At 37.6% G+C, this 23902-nt stretch overlaps 1 protein-coding gene across 1 annotated transcript in view; it reads left to right on the top strand.

The window, feature by feature from the left end:
* The window catches only part of syt7b (synaptotagmin VIIb), a 103769-nt gene that overhangs the window by 51429 nt on the left and 28438 nt on the right, over window positions 1–23902 (top strand). Inside the window, exons 2-5 of the mRNA XM_055154321.1 lie at window positions 1087–1374; window positions 2344–2447; window positions 9185–9264; window positions 10235–10369. Coding sequence (XP_055010296.1) covers window positions 1087–1374; window positions 2344–2447; window positions 9185–9264; window positions 10235–10369 — 607 coding nt within the window. The remainder of the gene's footprint in view (window positions 1–1086; window positions 1375–2343; window positions 2448–9184; window positions 9265–10234; window positions 10370–23902) is intronic.

Raw genomic sequence — 23902 nt, 5'->3', positions numbered from 1 at the left:
GCTGTCATTGTGTCCTTAGGGTGAGGTGTGTCCACTTCACCCCCAGTGTCTGTGTACCCTGGTGTGTGAATGTTTGTGAATGGGGAAGTGGTTTCTTGATATAAAGCTTTTTGAGTGCCTTGAAAGTGAAAAAGCACTATATAAAAATGTCAGCATTTACCAGAAAATATAAAATAGATTTAAATAACATAATTTCAGAAGCCTGTGATCAATATGAATGTTCAACTGTTGGCTAATGCTGGCTATCTTGTGACTCTAATTTTATGTGTAAGAGACTTGATTACCAGCACAAATCAGCTCAGCTCTTATAGTTCTACCTAAATCAGGTCTTTGTGGTCAAGTTGTGTTAAAACAAAGCTCAGATGAAAGTCTAACTTGAGTAACAGAGCTTTAGACAGAGCTGAGTTTCCAGTTAGCATCACACCCCCAGGGAGTTAAGTTACTTTGTTTCACTTCATCATATTTTTCACTAATAGGTGTACATTAGTTTTGAAATTTGTCAGTGCAGGAAGACAGTTCCTTTGGTCAAACATGCATTATACTTTTCTTTTTCTCTCCACGGTGACATATTTTCTCTCGAGAAGAGTTCAAAAAACACCTACTGCACCTTCCTGGAGAGTTTCTCATTGCCTTTGTGGGTTACATCTCCACCAAGATGTGGGTTACATCTGTGTAGTTTAAGAGTCTCTGCAGGCCTCTGGATCTGACCTCTTTGTGTTTCTCATCTCAGCAATTGTATTGTCCTGTGCTTTAAGTTGTTCCTTCATCTTTTCAAGGACTTTACTGGTGCTGGATAGCTCTTGTTTGAGCTGGCCACTTTCTCTCACTGACTTGTTATACAGATATCGTATCTCCTTGTATGCATTCATTTGGGTCTCCAGCTCTTTGTCTGTCTTCTGGAGAGAAGCTTTGAGTTCTTGCATCTCTAAATCATCAGTCTTGAAGTTTGCAATCTCTTGCTTCAGCTGCACATTTCCCTGTATTGTAGAGTTGTACAGGCACTGGATCTCCTTATGTGCATTAATCTGGTCTTGCAGCTGCTTGTCTTTCTTCTTTAAAGAATAATTGATTTTTTTTAATTCCAAGTCTTTTCCTTGGTCGATTCTCTCCTGAGACCTAAGCTTGAAATCCAAAGAATTGCTTATGTGGACCTGATCTACAAGTTCAGGCCTTGCTCTTTCCAACTCTTCACGGAGCACCCTGACCAGAGCGCTTTCCTGCCAGGGGTGAAAGGTCCTGGACCAGGGGTGGAAGTAGCTGGACCAGACGTCTGTCCTCTGGGTTTGACGGCTCCTGAATGTTGGGAGATACTAGTTGGGTCTCCTGTGGCCCTTGACCGCTCCTTGTTGGTGTGGGGCAGAGCAGAGCCTACAGGTAAAAGCCCTCATCATAGAGGTGAGTGTCGTCCTCTGTAGTATGGAGATACCAGGACTTTGTTGAGAAAGACGTAGCGCTATCCATGTTTGTGTGCGTGTTCACCAGTGTGCTGAGAGGTTATGAGCCAAACAAAAGTGTTGCTCTAGAACACAATATTCGTTTCCATGCTTATCAAGGATTCTGTATTCTAACAAAACATATATGTACTATATTATATTATTAATATCAATTTGACATCAGACTTTGAAAATGCATCATTATCTGTTAGGGTTAGGGTTAGGGCAGCATTTAAGATAATTTGCATTCATCTGTGTTGAAAATATGTGTGCTCTAGGTATGTGCAGTATGTATAAATATTACTAATACACACACACAAAGTATTAGGGACATGGGGAATGGACAATAGCATCCCGGGGGTCGCGTGGGAGGGGCGTGCATGTCAAAGCGAGGGCCATCATTGCTGTGGGCGGCTTTAAGCTATGTTTGCACTATGCAACTTTTTGGTTGGGGTGTCCATTACCTGATTATTTCTATGGATATGTCACTGCTCTGGTTGGACTGTTCCACAAAATGACATTGAACAACTCTACCTTACATTTATTAAATTACAGGTGTTTTTATTTTTATTTTTTTATAGCTCAAAAATACCTAGACAAATCCACAAATCTGACCTGTAACTTGGTCTGCTTTGGTCTCCTTGAAGATTGAAAAGGTTTAATGTCATACTGAAACATTCCAGAAAATGCCACAACATCTTTATGGAGAAAAGCATTTGACCGACCCTCCACTAGAAAAATTACACAATGCTAATGCTATACTGCACAAACTTACACTAGTCATGAAAGTTAAAATATACTGTAGAAATAGGCTATTTAACTCCATAATTATTTTTCTGCAGTGCACATCTCCACAGCAGGTTCTATGAAATGAACAGTGCTAATAATACGTGCGTGTGTGTGTTTTCAGGCACAGTCTCGCTGAGTGTGTTCCTGGTGTCAGTCGTGTTGGTGTTGTGCGGCGTTTGGCTCGTGGCGCTCTGTGGAGTCTGCACCTGGTGTCAGCGCAAACTGGTAAGAGGCGTGTGGCAATTCAGCACAATTATCATGGAAAAAACTCAAGAGGCAATTACTGGCTTTAGTGCTCCGATTCTGTTTATGTTGGATGTGCATATTGTTTTTAATGAGGTAAAAAGGCCAATTAAGGTGTAAAGCTGTGATACATTCTAAAAACATAGGCAAACAGAGGGTCACAATGTTAGTCAACACAATAATATTGTGCAGTTTTATTTGTTATTCATTGTTTGATGTTTTTTGTTTGATTATTCTTTATATTTCTTTTTGTATTTTTCCACAAAACAGTCCAGGTCTATTAAAAAAAAGCTGTTTTTGAAGTACAGTGAATAGATTTGCAATTTCTTTTTTTAATATCAGAATTTTGTTCACTGTGCACAATGGTTAAACCTCCTGGTCAGTGCCCGATCTCGCTGAAGAAGGGCAGCAGTGGCTCAAGTGCAAACTGTTGTTGTGTCCTTAGGCAAGACACTTAACCCACCTTGCCTAGTATGAATGCTAGATTGGCTTGCTTTTGTCAGGCTACCTCCAGGACAGCTGTGGCTACAGTTAGTAGCTTACCACCAGTTTGAATAATGCACTAAATTGCACAAAAAAGAGATTAAAATGTAAATTTTATGAAATAATAACAGAATCGCGTACATTTCAAAACACATTTGTTGGGGTCTAAACTAAAGCCTTTGTGATTTGATTAAGATTCCAATTTTGATTTGATTGCAGTTAATTATGCAGCCCTATTTCCCAATGTATTATATTGTATAATGGCTGTAAGCTTATACGTTACAACATGTTATGTTCAAGGGTGTCATTGCTTCAATCTATTAGAGGTAAACACATTATGTGTCAGACAATATTCACAAGATACACAATTTCTTTATAAAGGAAACTGACTTTGTATAAATTCCATATAGTTTCATCCATGTACTATTGTTTCTGTGCTCACTGCTCATGTGTCCTTGGATCTTCACATTGTTCCCTTGTTGTGTGTTGTTCAGGGATAACTCCATGTTTTTGAATTAAAGGAACCACTGTGTGCATGGCTCTGGCTACAAACATGATCAGAAACCTTGGGTGCTTTCTGTAAACACATCTTCAGCTCAGCGCTTTCTCCCTGCAGCAAACATCCAAACATGCTAATGATTCATATGCTAATGGGAGTCGGTGTCTGCAACTGGTATCTATATTCTTGATCCACTGCCATTTACTACTCACAAATTTGTTTATCTGTTTTTCTATTTCTCTCATCTCAGAGTGACTGTAGTTCCAATTGATTATGTATTGTGATAGTGATAAGAAGTGGTCAACAAAGGATAAGACATTGTGTAATTTGTTGAATTGTTTTCATTTTCAGACATACTAGAGAACCCATGTTTACTTTTTTTTCAAAACCAAGCCCAGTTTCTATCTAGAAGGGTGTGTGTGTGTGTAAAAGCTGTTTCAAACTATTATGCAAATCATTTTATGTTAAACTGGGTATCTTAGATGGTTTGCTGGGCCATGGAGATACAGTACAAAAGTATCTTCCCACTCCTTTTCAAGAAATGTGCTTTTCTGTTGTTTACAATATATATGTAGTTTGTTTATGATAATTTTTTTCTCCCTTGGCACAAACTTGAAATAAAAACAAATCAATCAATCAAAAGGTTAAGCGGTTTCTAGCTAAAAGCAGAGCCCTTACAATGAGTCAAAAATGACCAACATACTTATTGATACTAAAACTAGTATTGAAAATTCGCAAAACCTGAATAGTTTTAGAACTATTTTAGAACAGTACTGGTAACATTGAAATATTAACTACTGTTGAAAATTTCATTCTATTGCTCTAAAAACTATTTTATTAGTTTTTTCTTATTTAAAAAGTATCAGCATTGGTGAAACTTTTCCTTGTTACTGAAAATAAGTTTTAAAATTTTAGTAGTGTAACACTGTTTGTTTTGAATTTACTTGATCTATTTGCATTTATTACATGCATATGCTGTTTATATCTCCCTTTTTCTCTAATCTCTGTGTGTCTGCCAGGCTTCCCCAATCTAAATAAAATACAAACTGCAAATATTTACTATTCCACCAAACTTATACTTATGTTAGATCCTCTATAGAATCCAATTACTGTTAAGTTACAAAAGCCCTCTGAAGCGGACAAACAAATGTGTGTCTTATCATTGTTTGCCCTCACACTATCTATGTCTGTGTCTCTGTTTTGGTGGCACCCTCCTTCTCTGTCTTTACTGAATGCTCCGCTCCAGATTCCTCTCCTTGTCACTTTATCTCCCTGCCCTTGTCACAATGTCACCCACAGAATCAGCCCTCTGTCTGCCTCACCTCTGCTGATACCTATATGTAGTCCTATAGATCCGTTAAGCCTGTAATTGGCCCTATATAAAATAAAGGCTAAAGTGATGAAGGGAAATAATCAAAATATAGGTATTAACAATCTTGAGATGGCCAAGTTACAGGTAAGATCTGTGTAGATGCGAGCCCACTCGTAGTATGAACGTATGCTTTCAAGGTATCATTTGGCAATAAATAGACCTGTTATTGAATACATGTAATTTGCATAAGTTTAAGAAGGTTTCATTTAAATTCCTGAGGAAACCCAGGCCTTTCTGTGCAGAGTTTGCATGTTCTCCCTATGTCTGAGTGGGTTTTCTCCAGGCGTTCTGATTTCCCCCATCAACCCAAAACATGCACAATAGGTCCAATACTCCATGTATGGTGGTCCTGACTAAGACTATTTCACCTGAAGATGGGTCCCTACAGCAGCAGTGCTACAGCAGCTCACTGCTCCTGATAGGGTACCCCAGCAAGACTGGTTGAAAGATCAGTAAAGTATATGTTAAACTTAATCTTAACCATGGAGACAAACAGGTGGTGGACTACTAAACCAGAAAAGATACATAGTACACCTTTAATATACACCACACTCCTTCTAAAAGTAAATACATTTATGAACCACTTATGGAACCAAACATGACCCTCGCTCCGAGCGTCATGTTCAGACAGTGCAAAATCATGCATATTTGGCAGATTTTTAAGTTAAATGTAAATTTCTCCTTAAAATGGTGCCACTGTTTTGTTTACAAAACACTAAAAGGGTTTATGAACATTTACACCTGAGAGAGTGAGAATCATCAGGGTGTAAAATGTGACATTTTGGAAGTTATTTTCTGCCACAATAAACGCAATTGTTTTTGTAACAATTATTGATTATGACTGAATCCATTAGGGCTGAAAAGTGCATTTCATCCAGATGCTTCAAGAAATATTAGGAAATCCTATTTATAAGAAACTGCAGCTGAAATAAGATGCTGTACAAAATGTTTAAATTCAAACCAAGTAATGTTTAATTTTATTTTCATGTAATATAACATGGAATAATAAGCCTTTAGGGTCAAAATCAGACCACAGAGGGTTTTTATTGATCACAGACCCATAGTGTAGCCACTGTCTGAAGAGAGTAAAAATCAGGTACAGGGCCTTTAATCTTGTTTGCCATTGGCAATATTGAGATTGAAAGTAGATAGAAATTACAAAAAAAGCAATGGAAATATATGAAAGCTTTAATATTTTATGTTTAAGTGCCCTATGTTTTTTTCTCATGCAGCATTTCAACTAATAATTGTTGTATTTTTTTTTCATCTATAATGATGATTAGTCTTAAACACTCCGAATACTGTGGCCCTGATAAGACCTCAACCATCCCACCTTTTACCCTGTTGTTTTGAGCTGCCTCTGTCTTGTCCCTCTGGTCTGTGTAACTAAAGTGTACCCCCCCCAATCCACCTTTAGTCTCAACATTGTACCCTCTCCCCCCTCTTCCTCTCCAAAGCCTCCTGCACATTTTATGATAGTGTTAATCATAGATGAGCTGCTCTTGATAGCATATTCCTGACCAGGAGAAACCCATCCCTCTCTTCCCCCTTTTTTTTCGCTGTGTCTGCGTGTGTACTTCTGAAACAGCAGTAGCTCAGTGTAAATCCAGATTAGGTCAGACCTCCAGCATGGCCCCTGATTGAAAAGACGTGTGCCTCTCTGGATGTAGAAATGTAAGCTGGTAAATAATACAGTGTCTTGTTGATGCATTAGTGAGAGATATAGGCCACCTGTCCACAGTGCACTCTATAGACGCTGTGCACATAAACAAAGAAGTCAATAGTCCTGCTGTTCTTGGCAGACATCGGAATATATATAATTCTCAAGTGGTTTAAGGTCCTATATTACACAAAACGGACTCTTTAAACCATGTTATAATGGTATCTCATCAAAAACATACTTAGAGTTGTGTTTTGTTGCAATCACACATGTCTGAATACCCCATTTACTATTAGTCTGTCTACATCTCCAGCTCATGTGATGCAGTGATAGTTTTCAAGTTAACAGCTACCACTTACCTTTTGTTCACTAGAGGTTGACAATTGCAGGGCTGAAATAATCCAAATGATTCTAGTGAAGATGTATGGACTTTAAAAACACAGTGGAGCTTTTCCTGTATTACCATGTGACATCACAAGGTGGGACCTTTTAAGGAAAAAAAAACAACATTTAAAAAATATAAACAGGCTATGTACAGATATGTAAATAAATAATTAAATAACCTTAGATTAAAAGCAGTAGTTTAATTAATTAGTTTCTTGATGTCTACATGGTCGGTAGTTGCTAATGTTTATGTTGAGATAAATGATCAAGTTAATGGAGTGGTAATTGGGTACTAAATAATACTCACTGCTAACACAACACTTATTAATTAGGGGGTTGAATCCATAGACTATATATGTAAATGGACATAGCTAACCCGCTAGCCATTGCATTCCAAATAGGACCTGAACATGGTGGCACTTTTGGCTCCATCGGCTCCAATTGACTTTACATTGAAAAATTGTCACCCATATCCCTGTAACAGCTGCAGCAAGCCTCAGAATTTTGCACTTAAAATGTTCGTATTAACTCACTCTACATGATCCTGATGTTTTTACTTAGGTTTTGTCCATAAATAAATTCATATCAAATTCAGACATACAAACTTTAACACCGTGAACTTTATTTGATTGAAGCCAAACACTCTGGGTGACATCACACTCCCTTAGTTCACTTCTTTAGGGCTGTCAAAAAATGTATACAAAACTAATCAATAAAACTAGTGTTGAAACATATTTTTTTACACAAGTATCAAATGAATAGTTTTCCTGAATAGTTTTAGTATTTAGCCTTGATTTATTCAGAACTATAATATGCAAGAAACCCTACTATTACCATTTTGAGTTGAAAATTACTTGTTGAAATTGTGTTTTTATTATGATTGTGGTATTGAAATTGTCAAGCATGTACTGTAGTCTAGTTTCAGAATCAAGTTTGAAATTTTAGCATCGTGACAACATTATGTCTTATCTTATATCAAAGAGGTTATGCACAATAACACAACTAAACTGAACAACAAATCATAAAATTCCAAACATAATGTTTACAAAGTTGAATCAGGTTCAGCACCTTATGTCTTGATAGTATTTTTCAGTGTGTCCTTGGCTAGATAAAAGATACTATCATAGAAGGTCTACTCTTACAAACCACTTTTACAAACTACTTTCCAAATATAAGTTTTGGGTAATAAATCATCTTTTAAATTTAGAGTACATAAAACTGGCTACATTAATTTTATGACGTAAGTTGAGACTTCATTTTATCCTCCACCAGTGAGCGCCTCTGTGAGTTGTATGTGTAATTAATTCTGGTCCCAGTTTACTGTCATTTGCTTGTTTTCATTTTTCAGACATGCAGCCATATATATTAGTACACGTCTGTTTCCTCTGATATACAGCACAGCACAGCACTGGCTTCTCACCAAATTGAGGCTCTCCTCTCATTTATCACATTCTACAACCTGAAGATCAGGGCTGAGCAATGGCAAGATATTTAATTGCGATTTTCTGAAAAACATTGCAGTTACAATTATATTTGTGATTTATATTTTAATAGTTAGATTCCGTTCCAAGTGCACATTTTAAACATACAAACAACAGAAGCAATAACATAAAGAAGACTGTTAGGAAATGATAATTTAATACAAGAATCAAAAAAGTTTTTGTAAAGGTCTATTGTGTGGCCTATTGTGCTTGTATCTGTTATATAGTTATAATCTATGACACCTAAGGATTATGACACAGTGAGGATTATTATGTTTTTTTATTGCAATATTCATCTAAAGAAAGAAATAAAAGAAACAAATCTGCACCTTTGATGGTTAGTTTCTCAGTTAGCGAGCCACAGATTTTTTTCCATTTGTACCAAAATACATGACACTGTCGAATCCTATGCATATTACAGATTGAGAAAATTAAATTGAAGAACGAAGTAAGTACAGAGCAGTGAATGTGGTTGAAATGGCTTCTTGAAAATAAGCAAGCTGAAACATGCACAAATCACTCAAAATTCAACTTGGGCGTGTAAATGGTGAGTGGAAACAACTACAACATGGTTATAATCTCAGAAATGCTGATTTTGCATAATAGGTCTGCTTTAAGACATATTTTGATGTTTGCAAAGGACTTCAATCATTCCAGTTTGCGATTTGCTAATTGCGACCATTCAAGTTCGATTTGTTTGTGATTAGTCCTGCAGCCCTACTGAAGATGGCCGGAAGTCCCCAAAATGAGCACTGAAGTAGCTGGAAAATATTTTTGGTACGTGATAGTTTTCTGATCCACCCACTTGCCTCTGCTCTTTGTGTGCCTGTCTTGTTGCAGGGGAAGAGGAATCTGCCTGGGGTGGAGGCTGCCAGCTCTCCCGAATCTGTGAGAGGTCGAGGGGAAAATAAAGCCATCAAGTAGGTGTCAGCGGGTTGTGGACGTATGGAAATAGGATACACTGCGGAGATACTATCACATTTTAACAAGCTATTTCAGATCACAAAGCTAGGCTAGCAGGCAGCACCCCGCGAGGTCAGAGACGGTGCCCTGAAGTAATGCCCTCATTTGTTCCATATAGTGTTGGCGGGACTGTATATATTTAGTACATTATTGAACCTTGTTATATAAAGAGGCCCATTATGAAACACCACATGCTGCAGAAGCTGTATCGATGAATATTTGAATGCGTAATTAGTGTAGACAGTCCAACAGCATGTTTACAATGATCATGAATACTGCATATGTATTAAGGACATCCTAAAACAACCCCCATCTCTCAATCATATAAATAGGCCATAGTGTATTTGTGTAACACCAAATACTATGCAAATCAGTTTTCTAGAGATGTTTTATGATTAGAGACGGGAGGTGGTCTAACTGGGCGAACCTATCTAGTTTATATTTAATGTTTTGCACCAGTTTTGCACAAGTTTGGCAGTGATTGTGCATAACTGAAATGGCAAAACACAAGGGGGATTCTGGCTGGCTTTAGTGTTTCCGAAACTCATATACGCATAATTAAGGCAATATAACATTAAAGACCTTACAGTTACACTTTATCTTCTGCCTGTCTCCTTGTAGTAGCACTGTTTAACCTTTCTGCTGAGTTCCCCTCTTCCTTGCTTGTATCCTTCGAGATGCCATTGTTTTTCCTGGATTGTTCCACAGTTTGGCATTATACATATTTATTTTGCCTTTATGACCTGTAAGTTTAAAGCCTCACTGTGAAACATTCCAGGCAGAGCAACAACACCTTCATGGAGACAATCAGGTGGCAAACATTTCACCAGAAAAGTGACACAGTGCAAGTTTAAGAAGAGATGCTCAATTATTTTTGCTTTGTTTTATGTAAAATTGTCCTGTAATTGTCCCTGTGTCTGACCGCAGTGACCTAGACAGAGACTTCTGGAACAACAATGACAGCAGTAACGTACAGCAGCGGTGGAGCTCGTACCCACCCAAAGAGTTCCTCCTCAACATGTCCCCCTACGCTCCCTACGGAGACCCCCGCCTCACCCCCAAGTGAGTCTCACACACATGGAGGGAACTACCGTACACAGTTACAATGAAAGTACAATGTTTTCATTTGGGGACAAAAATATTACTTTGCCCCATAGATTTGATGAACAATACACAGTTGTTTTATATTTTAAAGAATCTGTGTTACATGCATAGACTAAATCAAGAAGTATGCGGGTACAGTTTATGGTAAAATTATAATCAATTATAATCAGCAACCCTCCTAATTAATGTATACTCAAATTAGTTTGCTGGTTTGATTAACTGTATGTTCATGGAGTTCCTAATGTTTTCTCAGAATGCAGCATTAATTGAGTGGTTTTCAGTTGTCCAAAAATATTTTTATTTATTAATTTAGTACAGATTTTATTCCTTCAACTACAATGTTATAATATGTAATTTGCTTTGCTCAGTGCTTCATTTTAATAACAGAATACATGCAAATTGTGTACTAACAGTAAAAGGGAAAACATCAATTATAGGGAATGCTTCTGCTTTTGCTTCCAGGAAATAAAACAATGGAATGATTTGGAGTAATTAGTTAAAACCTATTGAACATGAAAGTCACACAGCTGCTTCGTGCTAGAATTCATGCTGGTTCCTGTATGTTTTAACCAAAGTCTCTCATCCTTTGTAATCCTCATGTTTTTTGCATTTGGTTATATCCAGAGAGAACGGGTGATTAGTATGCACCACTGGTCATGCAGTACCTGATAGAGATGTGCTGCACCATCCCTCAATACAGCTGTGATGGCTTGGTCTGCCAAAAATATTAGGCATAAATTACAACCAATATCTTAATGAGCACTTCAGATACAAAACTGCTGAAGCCGACATAAAAAACACATTTCAGATTTCTTTATGGATGCCCTTCAATAGAGCATTGCAATTATATGTAAATGAGCACTTTTAAATGATGAATTAATATTGTATATCAAAGAAAAGACACTTGTCAAATGTGAAATGTCCACCCACGTTTGAATATAGTATTTAAGACTAGATAGAAAAAGGCAAAAAAATAATAAAAAAGTAAATAAGTATTTTTGGTTCATAGAAGAAAAAATATTTTGATTACTTTCCCAAACAGTGTCACAAATTACAGCAACTCTGAATGATAATCAAACAGGGGAAATCAGCTGAACTCAAATTTGATGAAAGATCGCGTTTCCAAATAAGACAATACACATTAGACTTTCAAACAGGACAAATGTTAGTATTTTTGCCAGGTGGAGCGTGAAGGCCCCTGCTGCACTGCTCACCTCTCACCTGCAGCCTGTAGAGCGTCACCATGGTAACGGACAGCCCTCAGCTTGTACCAGAGCGTAGCCTTTTTACATTTGTACAACTCCAGTATTCAAATGTCAAAGAGTGCTGACACCAGGCAACCCACAAGATCTGCTCTTCTTCAAGTACAGGATAGACAAGAGTATATATAGATATAATAATATAAAATAAAATAATAAATAAACAAATATAAATAATAATATAGAGTATTTTTATATGAGAGATCTTTCATCATAAACATGTAGGCTAGAATATAATAAGCCTTGCAAAATAATAATAATATAATTTTAGATAATTTTTTTCACTGCCCTGTCTTATCCTTCACACATTAATGAAGTAATTATGAGGAGTGCCTATACAATTTTTAAACTTAAACTTTTTGACACTTTACATGTTTGGATATGGTGAAGAATTTACATTATTCATCCACAAAACTTGGTTGCTGCTAATCTAAATTTCATTCATTTTCATAGAAGGGAGATCTATTCAGAATCCTTTTAGTCTAATCCAATGTCAAATAGGTAAATGTCTGAAAGGGGGCTAATTTGTTCTTTCGGGCGGGTGTGTGTTTTGTGTTGTCTTTTTAGTCCTTGGTGGTCCTCATCTATTCACAGTGGAGTTGAATGGTTTAATTTTGACAAAAGCAGGATCCTTGTAAGGGTTGCCAGATTGGCTTTTGTCAATTGGAGTATGTATTATGTCTATTTTGGGGTTGTCTGTCTCTCTTAAAAGTACACTATATATACAACTTTTCTCATGGTGTTTCTGTGGAACTGCCAATTAGCCGTCTCCATGGAGATTTTACTTCTTTGTCTGGAATGTTCCTCAGTAAGGCATTAAACATATCTATCAGGAAATACCACAAGGCCAAGTTACAAATCAGGTCTGTGGAGAAATGGCCCAGCTCAGAGTAAGAGTGCACTTACAACATGTATAACGATATCCAAATCTCATGATACGATATCGTCACAGTATGAACCTCATGGTACGATATTTATTATGATATTTTGTGGATGCTAAGAAAACTGTTAATATGCTACTTTTTCCTCTTAAAATGCATTGACAAGACTTAATCCAAAAAGTGCTTGACCTGTTATTTCTTCATGTAGTCTACACTGAAATGCAGCAAAGGATCATGGTCTATGTGGTTCCCTTTGTCTTTTTTTAGCTATTGCTTCACCATAACTCTTAATTTAAGGAAAGAAACTTGTAATTTGATATATTGTGATGGTCCACAATATTATTGTGAGAACTTTGACAATACAATATCATGATATTTTGGTTATTGATACATCTCTAATAAGTACAAGACATATAAGTTTAATGCCATACTGTGGGACATTCCAGGCAAAACTGTATCTCCATGGAGAAAAAACTGATGGCAAATCCTCCTCTAGAAAAATTACATGTTGCACCTTTAAAGGGCCCATACTACACTATATTCTGATCTATGTTATAGTGTTGTTTCTTCATCAAAAACATACCTGGAATTGTTTTTGTTTTTTCACACATGTTTAACACACAAATCCTGCATATTTAGGCTGAGTTCTTCTCTCAGAAAACACTCTGTTCCCTCTTATGATGTCATGTGGTAATCGAGGTGTGTTTTTAAACTTCACACACCTTCAATTTAGTTCTCAATTAGTTCTCAAACTCACGTGTGAATGAAACAAAGCACAACTCCGAATAAGTTTTTGATGAGGTTACAACAATCTAACATTGCTAAAACTTTTTCAGTTTTGTGTAATATAGGACCTTTAATGTTTGTTCAGTATTTTCTTTCTTCAGTTCCCATGACGCTGCATTATAGTTGCCTTGAGTGATCTGCCCCTCAGTCTTTGTTTTGGCTGCTCTCTGAAGTCCTTCTAACAATCTACTACCCCATTCACATTCATCTCACGGCACTCAGGCATTTCCATTAGGATCCGCTCTAATTACAACTCACTTGACTATTTCAGAACCACAGGCCCATCAGTTAACTCTGTATCAGTTCAGCCATGTTGAAAAAGGTCTATAAAATAAGTGAGTTGCATCAGGAGTGATTAGTTGTTGTCATTTTATTTCATACTGTTATTGGCTTCATTATTCTGATAAAATGGTGTTTAGTATATGGAACCGCATAATAGAAGTGACACCTATGATGAAACTGTCAATCTAGAGGGTAATGGAAAAATTAAGTGGAAAAGGTACTGTAGAAAGTACTGTTTACCATTAATGTTCAGAGAACATTAATGGAAATCTTACATGCAACAACTCTCTCCAGCACTGGGGTAGACTAAATTACTTTTTTTTTAAATCTAAGTATGTCTATTCCACTGGAGGTCAATATACTAATAACTAATTATTGCATTACGTGATGTGATATTTTAATTGCACTCAATTAAAACTAGGAATGCTATGATTATTGTGAGTAAAAGCCTCATGGTTTTATGATTTTTCACTGTTATTAAAGGTCTCATATTACGCAGAATTGAATCTCATGAGCTTTAAGTCACGTATATTGTTATCTCCTGCATTATTAGTCTGTTACTGTGCATCTCCAAAGCTCAAAATGCTCTGTCCACCTTTTGATTTCAAGTTAACAGCTACCCTTTACCATCTGTTCAGGTGATTCTAGTGAAGATGTATGGAGTTTAAAAACACAGTGGAGAGCTTCCTGTGTTACCACATAATTATCATCACAAGGTGGAACAGAGTGTTTTCTGTTTTAGAGAAGAACTCACCCAAAATATGCAGAGTTTGTGTGTTTAACATGTGTTAATGTAACAAACCACAACTCCAGGTATGTTTGTGATGAGGAAACAGCATTATAACAGATCAGAAAATAGCGTAATATGAAGCCTTTAATGCATAGCCAAACAACAGTGAAATTTTCCATTCATGCTAATTCATATGTCTGAAAGATCACCATTCTTCCTCAAAGTTGCCAAAGTAGTGACAAGTAATGTAAATGAAGTGTAAATTAATTTAATATGTTATATTAACTCAATTACAGATTAATTGAATAATCTCAACATCTGTAATTATGGAAAAATTTGTCCTGGCTCAAAAAATCTGTATGATAATATCTTTTCCACCAAACCTCATTGCTTCCTCTTCTGCAGTGTACTGTATCATTACTGTATCTCTCTAGATTGTCTCCTCTGTGTAGTCTTTGCTCTTGAGTCATTGTCTGTTTATTTCTGTATGTATGGTACTGTAGGTCAGTGGGGTGGGCACTGTTATGAAATATAATGTAGCGTATTTTAAAGCACTGTGCCGGCAGTGAGAGCCATTGTAAACAATCAGATTTTCAGCAACTCTATTTGTCTTCCTCCACAGAGCTGCAGCCCAGAGATGGATAATTATTAGCACTCTGATATCACCAGAGGCACACGCTCTGCGCATATTTTTGAAACAAAATATTTGCATCATTATTTAGGCGCAATTCACTATTCTCTATTCACACTGGTACTTTTCTGTTCCCATGTGGGTTCGGGAATTGTATTACATTCATAAAAATATGTGTATTACTGTCAAAACCTAAAATACATTTCCTATTCAGGTGCACTATGTAACTTTTCTGGTGGAGGTCTGTCACCTGATTAATTACAGGGGTTTTATTGCAAAAAATAACAGGCATTACCACACTACTTCCTTACAGTGTGTATGCTTTCCTCACCATAGATCTGATCTGTAACTTGTGCTGTTAATGTGACCTGTTGTCTCTTAGGATATAAGGAAATAACATCCCCATGGGGAGAAGAAGGTTTGAGAATCCTCCACCAGAAAGGTTACACAGTGCAGCTTTACAACAGAGAAATCTTTATGTTAAATTTACAGTAAATTTCTATGAAATGTCAAATGTAGCCTGATGTGTTTTTACTGCACTCTTGCCATGACTGAACCTTTGAATGATTGTTGGTTTTGGAGTAATCACACATTTTTCAGCATTTTTTTTTTTTTATTTTTTTGCAAAAAATGGGCAATAATTGAACACTTTGACAGAAGCTCCAGCATTGCTTATGTCAGAATGGTGGTGATGGTTGCCTTGTGCCTTCAGCAAACTCACAGAGAAAAGAAAAGTTTGAAGGCAGTTTCTCAAACTGACTGTGGCAGGCAATACACTTCTCCTTCAGAATTTTAAATATTTCACTGGAACAAATTGTCCTAGTTATTAATGATTGCGGAGTGGTGAACAGCTTGCCTAGGTAAAAGTTCAGACTTGTGTGGCTGGTTTGACTAACTGATGGTTGTTACTTCTCTGGGTCCTGTGCATCTGTCCGTCTGTGCTCCTCTCTCCTCTTTGTACCCTCTTGGCTGTGTGTCCGTGTTTTTTCTGTGGATTTTGTGGATACCCTGGTTTGTCCCAGTGGGGCAGAAAAGGGTGGTCAGGCTGGGCCCAGTGACGGAGGGGGTGGAGCTTGTTCTGGGACGGGGGCAGGGCCAAGTCGCAGTGACAGCGTCCGCAGCATGGTGATGGGCGGCAGCAGGGCGGGCCGCTGGCAGACGGTCCAGAGCCACTTGCATGCCGGAGGTCTGCGCTTGAGCAAGTGAGTGGAGCATGGAGTACGATGCATGAGGGGCACCCTGGAGGGCTCCACGCAGCATGGTGTAGCACTGGTGTAATGAGGAGGAGTCTGTTAAAGCACTGTATAGTCTGACTTTCAACAATGACAATATAATACTGACCATATATTCATTGTTGTACTCAAAGTCACTATAATGGCAAAGCACGCTGCATAAAGGTACTTAAATAATTTCCATGAAAAAAAAAATCCATTTGATAATTAAACAAGGTACCATACTATGCAAAATTGACTCTTATGAGTTTTAAGCCATGTTCGAAGGTTATTACCTCATTAAAAACCTGCACATAGTTTTGTTTCTTTCACACATATTTGAATAATCCTATATTATTAGTCTGTCTACATGTCCAAACCTCAAAATACCCTGTTTCACCTTATGATGTCATGTAGTTGTAATTTTCAAGGATTTATTTTTTACCTTTTGTTCAGTAGAGATTGGCAATTCCAGGTCTGAAATTATCCAAATGATTCTATTGAAGGTGTATGGAGTAAGGAGCACTTCCTGTACTACCACATGACATCAAGGCATGTGTTTTTGGTTTGTGAGAAGATCTCCAAGCCTAAATATCTAGGATCTGTGTATTAAACATGTGTGAATGAAATAAAACACAACTCCAGGTATGTTTTTGATGAGGAAACAACATTATGACATAGATCACAATATTGCATAATATAGGCCCTTTAAATACGTTCCATGAAATTTCTTGCAGCTTCCTGTCTTCATAAAGAGCCTTGGAACATTAAATATGGTTTGTTGCAAATTATAATACAATCCTTTCCAAGACATAGTAAAATGATATTAATGGTATTAACTGAAATGTTTAGAGACAAAGACTGACTATTCCCTGGAAGTATGGGTTAGCATATTCATTCATTATTCATTATAATTCCTATTTTATATAATCCGTGAAGATGTATTAAAGGTGCACTATGCAACTTTTCTGGTGAAGCGACCTGTACCTTTTTATATCTACAGATAATACTGCTTTGTCTGGAATGTTCCAGAGTGTGGCATTGAACTATCTTGTAAAAAACACAAGGTTTCTTGTGTTTTCTTACTGTGAGCAAGGTTGCCTCTCCATAGATTTGACCTGTAACTTTTCCTGATCTCCTGATTGAAGTAAATCTATTACTGTTGAGCATTCCAGGCAAAACAATAATATCTCCATCAATATAAGAAAGTAGCGAACCTTCGAACCAAAAAGTTACATAGTGCACCTTTAAAACCAAACTAATGAATAATAAATGTGACCATACATGCATTAACTAGACACATTACTGAGATTAGCTTGTATTGTTGTGCGCGCTCTTCTCTCTGCCTTCAACCTGTTTGTATTTCTCATTCTGAACTGGTTTCTATTTCAGGATTTAATGTGTTCCCCTCTGACTCTGCTCACTGCTGCTATTTTCTCTCTCTCTGTCTCTGTCACCTTGTTTTTTTCTCTCTCCTCAATTTTCCTTAATTACAAAATCATTCAAGGTTTATAGTCATCTTAATTGACTTTCAAGGAAGACGAAATGTGAAAAAAATAACCCCACCAGTCAGTAATAGGATACAGCTGATAGAGGGCTAACGCTCACAGCATATGAAAAACCCACTGAACTGCAATGTACTGTACTTAATGATTATAATAGAACAAAGACATAATATACAAAAGAGGAAAGAGTATTGAAAAACATAAATCAAAATCCAACCATGTGACACCCAACAGACTGCTTCGATTTATCAGCACATGCACTGGCTCCCACAAGTCTGGCCTATTGCCGCTGTGGATTCAGCCATGCATTGATTTATAAAGATGTCATTTATGATCATATGTTTGTTGGATCATTTGCAGAGAAGTCATTTTGGTGTCCTCCTGGATAGTTGTATTCACGTGTTATATCTGCATGTCAGAAGAAAGGCGCTTTGTATTCAAACAGAGAGAAATTGGCATTATGTAACAGGTTAGAACATGCATTTTTTACAAATTAATGGAAAATGTGTACGTTATATGTAGAATGATCACAAATTATGTATTATTAAAATTCATTCAAAATATATTTGATTGATTTGATTATGATTAAAGGCCCCATATTAGGCTATTTTCTGTTCTATGTTAAATGTTGCTTCCCCATCAAAAACATACCTGGATATGTCTTTTGTTTCATTCACATATATTTAACACACAAACCCTGCATATTCATGTGGTAATACAGAAAGTGCTCCACTGTGTTTGTAAACTCCATACACCTTCACTAGAATCATTTGGATGCTTTCAACCCTGGAATTACCCATCTCTACTAAATAAAAGCTGAGAGGTAGCTGTTGACTGAAAAAAAAAAAAAAAAACACTAAATGACATCATAAGGTGTTTTTGATGAGGTAACATTTAAATATAATACTGTGCTGTACATAACATTGGTTAAAAAAAAAAAAAAAGTTATGTGTTTCATTTCATCCCTCTGAGTGTGTGCTTTATAAGCATCTGGAATGTGAGAAACAACAGCTTCAGCTGCATTTTTCATTTGACAGTTACCATAAATATATAATACCTTATATATACTGCAGCCATATGGTGCTGGAGATCAAATAGCAGCTTTATTTTTACTGTATTTATGACTATGCTCACAACTTATGTCGCTGGTATTTTTTCATTTGAATAAAAGACTCTTGAATAGCATGTTTCATTTGAATGCCATTTACCGTCATTCCTTTACTCTTTTAAATGTACATTTTAAATTATGTAGCATTAAAGGTACATTGTGTAACTTTTCTGGTGGAGGGTCCATCACCTGCTTGTTTGTACCACAGTATGATATTAAACAGCCTTATCTTACATTTATTCAGTTAGAGTGGTTTTATTGTTCAAAAATACCTAGAAAAACAGGCATTGCGACTGTGCGTAGGCTTGTCTCTCCACAGATCTGACCTGTATCTTGGTCTGGTTTGGTCTCCATGAAGATAGAAAGGTTTAATACCACACTGTGAAACATTCCAGACAAAGCAATAACAATTCCATGGAGAAAAGCATTTGATGGACCCTCCACCAGAAAAGTTATTCCACGCACCTTTAAGTAGATAATTCTAATAGTATTCACATTGAAGAAGATTCTACACAATCAAAGTGCTATACTCAAAAGTCTCTCTTGACATTGCACTCATTGTGACTGACATAAATTCAACACAAGAGTCCACTGAGTTACATTTATTCATTTCAGACATTATGCACAGGTCTGACCCCTGGGGGTGGCTAATGGGCTGATGTACTGTATGTGAAAGGAGAGTGCATAGACTTGTGTTTACTTGATTCAGCATCTCAGCTCTCCTCAGGGGGCTTGTCTCTAGGCTCCCCAGCCGAGTTTGCTCTGAGTTAAAACCAGAGGGCTATGCTAGCACAACACTAAGCCCAGGCTATAAATCCTCTAGCACGCCATTAGACAGAGCTGTTTAGTAGCAGCTTACAGTCATCAGGCAGACCAGTGATTGAGGGGAGGATAAGAGGTGAGGACTATTACATGATTGTGTGAGTTGTGGGCAGTAATTAAGAGACTGTGCTTTGAAAAAGAGTGATTGGAAGTGTGTGGAAATAGATGGATGAAGGAAAAGGAGGGAGACTGGAGACAGGAGTGGAAGAGCGCATAAAGCAGAGGAGACAGTAAAAGGAGTCAAGCTTAAAAAGACCAGGGAGGAGGTGCGAGCACAACTAGGTCAGACCTAATTAAAGCGAGGTAATGTTCAGAAACAATTTAGAGGAGTGCACAGGGACCACGGAAATGAGACTTCAACTGGAGTTTAACTTCATTTAAAGCATGTGCTGGTTTGAGTTTTTACACTGTACAAACCCATGTATGTACAAACTGTGATGTCTATTAAATTTATATCACAAAACTGTTATTCTTACAGAAGTTGCAACAATTTGTGAGTATTCTCCTTGATTTGCAGCTCCTTGTGCTATGCGTTGTTCAGATCCCCCTGATCCTCTCCCACTTGCATATTCCCACAACAGTGTATTAGCACGATCTCTGCATTCTCGTGTCTATTTTTAATCATTCCTCCTTCTACAAGTTATCATTTCCTGGTGCCTGTATTATTCATGTGTCTTTCCCTGTTACATAACTCTGACTGATGTTCCCCTTGTTCTTGTGTATGTGGACAGTTTTGGGGACGCCTCCCTGTCATCTGCCTCCACTCTGGAGCACATCCCGTCCTCTGCAGTTGCGCGCCCTCGCCCCCTGGTCCGACAGCAGAGCCTCCAGCAGCCGCTCACTCACCAGCCCCCTCCGGGCCCCAACGACCCCCCAGTCACTTCACAGAGCCTGGGCCAGCTGCACACAGGCCCGGGCGGCGGGGGGCATCGAGGGGGTCCCCGAGGGGTCCGGGGGAGTCCGGCCGGAGCGTCCCGGTACAGAGGCACGGGGGCGGGCCGGTCCAGGTCTAACCCGGGCAGCTGGGATCACATGATGGAGCAGATCCGTCACAGAGGACTGGACGTCAAGTCATTTCTGTGAGTATCAGGAGGATAAGGCCTTTGTATCAGGATTATGAGACTTCAGTGAATGGAGCAGTGGGGCCTACAGTACATACAGTGTGCCTCCCTGTCAACACATCATCTTTACAAACTCCGCATTTTTATGTCATATCTCAAATTTGCAGGTTTTTTAATACTCTATCCTGCTGTCCACTTTACCTGTATGAGGTTTATGTAACTGATTTTATCTTCTGCAAAGCTAAGGGATGGTAAAAACTCAAGTAAACTAACTGAAAGAAGTTATAAAGAAAATTTACTTTTGCTTGTATTTGACTGCACACGTTTTTTGCTTGCACTTTTATTCTGTTGAAAACATAGCCAGCTTTACTTGGACTGAATACAAACACACTGTACATCATGTCCTATACAGAGTGTGATCTCATAAAGCCTCCTCCACATTGGCCCTGAACATGGAAACTCATGTTCTGTCGCACTAAGGTCAAGGTGTGCATGTCTTCTATTATCACTGTCCCCCGGCCCCTCACCTCTCTGCCCATTTGAATCGTCTGTGGAATAAGTGTTAGACCATACACAGGGAACAGCTTTGACCCATTGTCGCTATCACAATGTACAACAGAGGTATAAAGAAGTGTGGACTCGTGAGGTGCAGCAGCTCATGTTTGAACCAAGATATGAAGAAAACGGAGAATATTGAATCTGTAGGGATGTAACGATATCCAAATCTCACTAAATGATCACAATATGCACCATGCTCATGATACAATATTTATTGCAATGATTTGGAGAGACAAATAGAATTGTAGATAAGATACTTTATGCTTTTAAAATACCTTGAGAAGACTTGATACAATCATTACTGTCATAATCCTTAGAATTAAAGTAAAAAGAACATATTTCTTCCTGTTGTTTGCCCTGAAATGAATCGTGGTGTATGCAGTTCCCTATGTTTATTAGCTGTTGCAAAACAAAGCATTTAAGCAAAAGAACTTTTTCGATAAATTTTGTGACACTTGACGATATTATTGTGAGACCTTTGATGATACAATATCAAGTTTTTTTTTTTGGTTATTTTTACATCCCTACGAACCAGAATACTATAATTCATAAATTGTAAAACAGTTAATCCACAAAGCAATACTTCAGTCTAAACATTGAAGTAGGTGTACCTGATTTTAAAACCATAAAAGGAGGTGGAAGGCATTTAAATTGTCTCAGTTGTTCATTTGGCACATTGCTAGTGTTCAAATGCATTAATCTTTTGGGTGCGTGCTACTTCGGACTGCAAATCGGAGCTGGAGTGGACCACCACTGCTCAGTCAACATACTCTTTTGCCAAAATACATTTTAGTGACCTGTCAGGCTCTTTATTTAAGGTTTGGATGGTTTTATAATTCGATGCAGACGGCACACACAGAGTGGTCTGATTTGGTCACAAAGTGGTGTTTTTACAATAGAGGATCTATGGGATAATCTGGGTACCTAAGCTTTAATGTTAATTCTTGACTAAAAATATACCAAAATTGTTTGCCTGGGATCCAGAATATACACTTCTTCAGTGCTTTACGAACATGTGAGTCTGGTCACCAACAAATTCCTAGTTTCAAACGGGTGTGATTGACAGGTGGATTAGCCAATCAGGGACACACATGGTCAGTCTGTATTAGGAAAAAAATCAAAGGGAAAACATTTCAGGGGGCTGAAAAACATCTTAGATTTCTGTAGAAGCAATGAACGCAGCACTAAACTCTGTGCATCTGAGGTGAGATAAATTAGATTTTATTTTTAAATGATATGTGACCAATGAGCTTCTTTGTTTCACACGTTTGGCTGGAGGATGTGGTGATCAGACTGAAAAAGTACAGAGAGAGATTTCATTCTGGATTTGCCAGGTAACCAAAATTGCTGATTTTTTTACTATACAAAATACAAAAAAAAAAAAAAAAACAATATCTGTATCCAACTATATTTGATTAATCACATATCAATCAAATATTTCTGTTCTACACAGAAAATATTCATTGTTTTTATTTATTACATTCTATTTCTCACCAACACAATACAGCCCTCTCAGAAGAGTGGTTGAGATTATATTAACTTTATAGTGGCAGTCGCTTTCTGCAGTGTTGCCAGCAGGTCACCTCCCATACATTACTGATCAATAGGAGTAGTGTAGAGGGTAACGATTTCTGCATCCTCTCAACTTGGAGTACGCGTGTCTTTTTTTGGTCGTCTATACAAATCCATTCACCTTATCGACAGGCCCCATGTTGGTACTGTTTACACATCCCCAGTGGGCTGCTGTCTCTCAAGTGCTAATATGTGCCTCGAGTGGTCAATATTTCTCCAACAAACAACCAGGTTTTGAGGTGACTGAGCAGGAAGGAGGGATACAGGCAGGAAATAGAGTGAGATGGAGAGACAAGAGGACCAGACGAAAACTGAGAACAACATAGATAAAGTTTGAAATCAGATGCTCCTGCTATTGATGTGTGGGCTTTGTTTTTTAGTGACATACATTTACAGTATGTGCAATGCTACTCTGACATAGTCGAATGCTGTTGCTCTCTATAACTTCAACAAATGCATTTTTTTAGAAAGATTTTTTTATGTTTTACAGAACAATACAAATATCATATTATGATTATTCTATCACAGTATATTATTATACATACATTTTATTTTAAAAGAACAGAGATTGCCAAGACAAACCCAGGGCCAAACAAAGATTAAAGCTTCACTATGTCACTTCCTTGTTGGGGCCCTATGGAAATGTTATTGCTTTGCTTTACAATTTTCCACAGTGTGGCATTAAACGTTAGCCAGACTAGACGAATTGACTAACCAGACGGTTTGCAAGAGGAAGTTGTAGACTGCACTTACAACAGTAAACAAAGCGGTATGTAGATTCTGTGTTGGCAACGATTCCCATGATCGAGATTCTGAAACAAGGAGATGTTTGGTAAATATTATCAAGGGGAAAGATTATTGATGGGATTTCTTAAGTTAGTTAGTGGCGCAGTACATACGTCACAATAGCAGCGATTGGTTAAATAAAAAAGTAACCGCCTACCGTCATTAATGCTAAAATACTTTGAGTGCCTTGAAGGTGGAAAAGCACTACACAAAAATATGATCATTTACCACTGTACCATGTATTCAGATACAGCTCTTTTTCATGCAAGAATACATGGAAAAACATGCTTTCTTCATTG

Source organism: Boleophthalmus pectinirostris, unplaced genomic scaffold (genome assembly GCF_026225935.1).
Source record: "Boleophthalmus pectinirostris isolate CB_2022bp ecotype Guang Dong unplaced genomic scaffold, ASM2622593v1 HiC_scaffold_19, whole genome shotgun sequence".
In the NCBI taxonomy this organism is placed as follows: Eukaryota; Metazoa; Chordata; class Actinopteri; order Gobiiformes; family Gobiidae; genus Boleophthalmus; species Boleophthalmus pectinirostris.
This window is presented reverse-complemented; position numbering and strand designations above follow the sequence as displayed.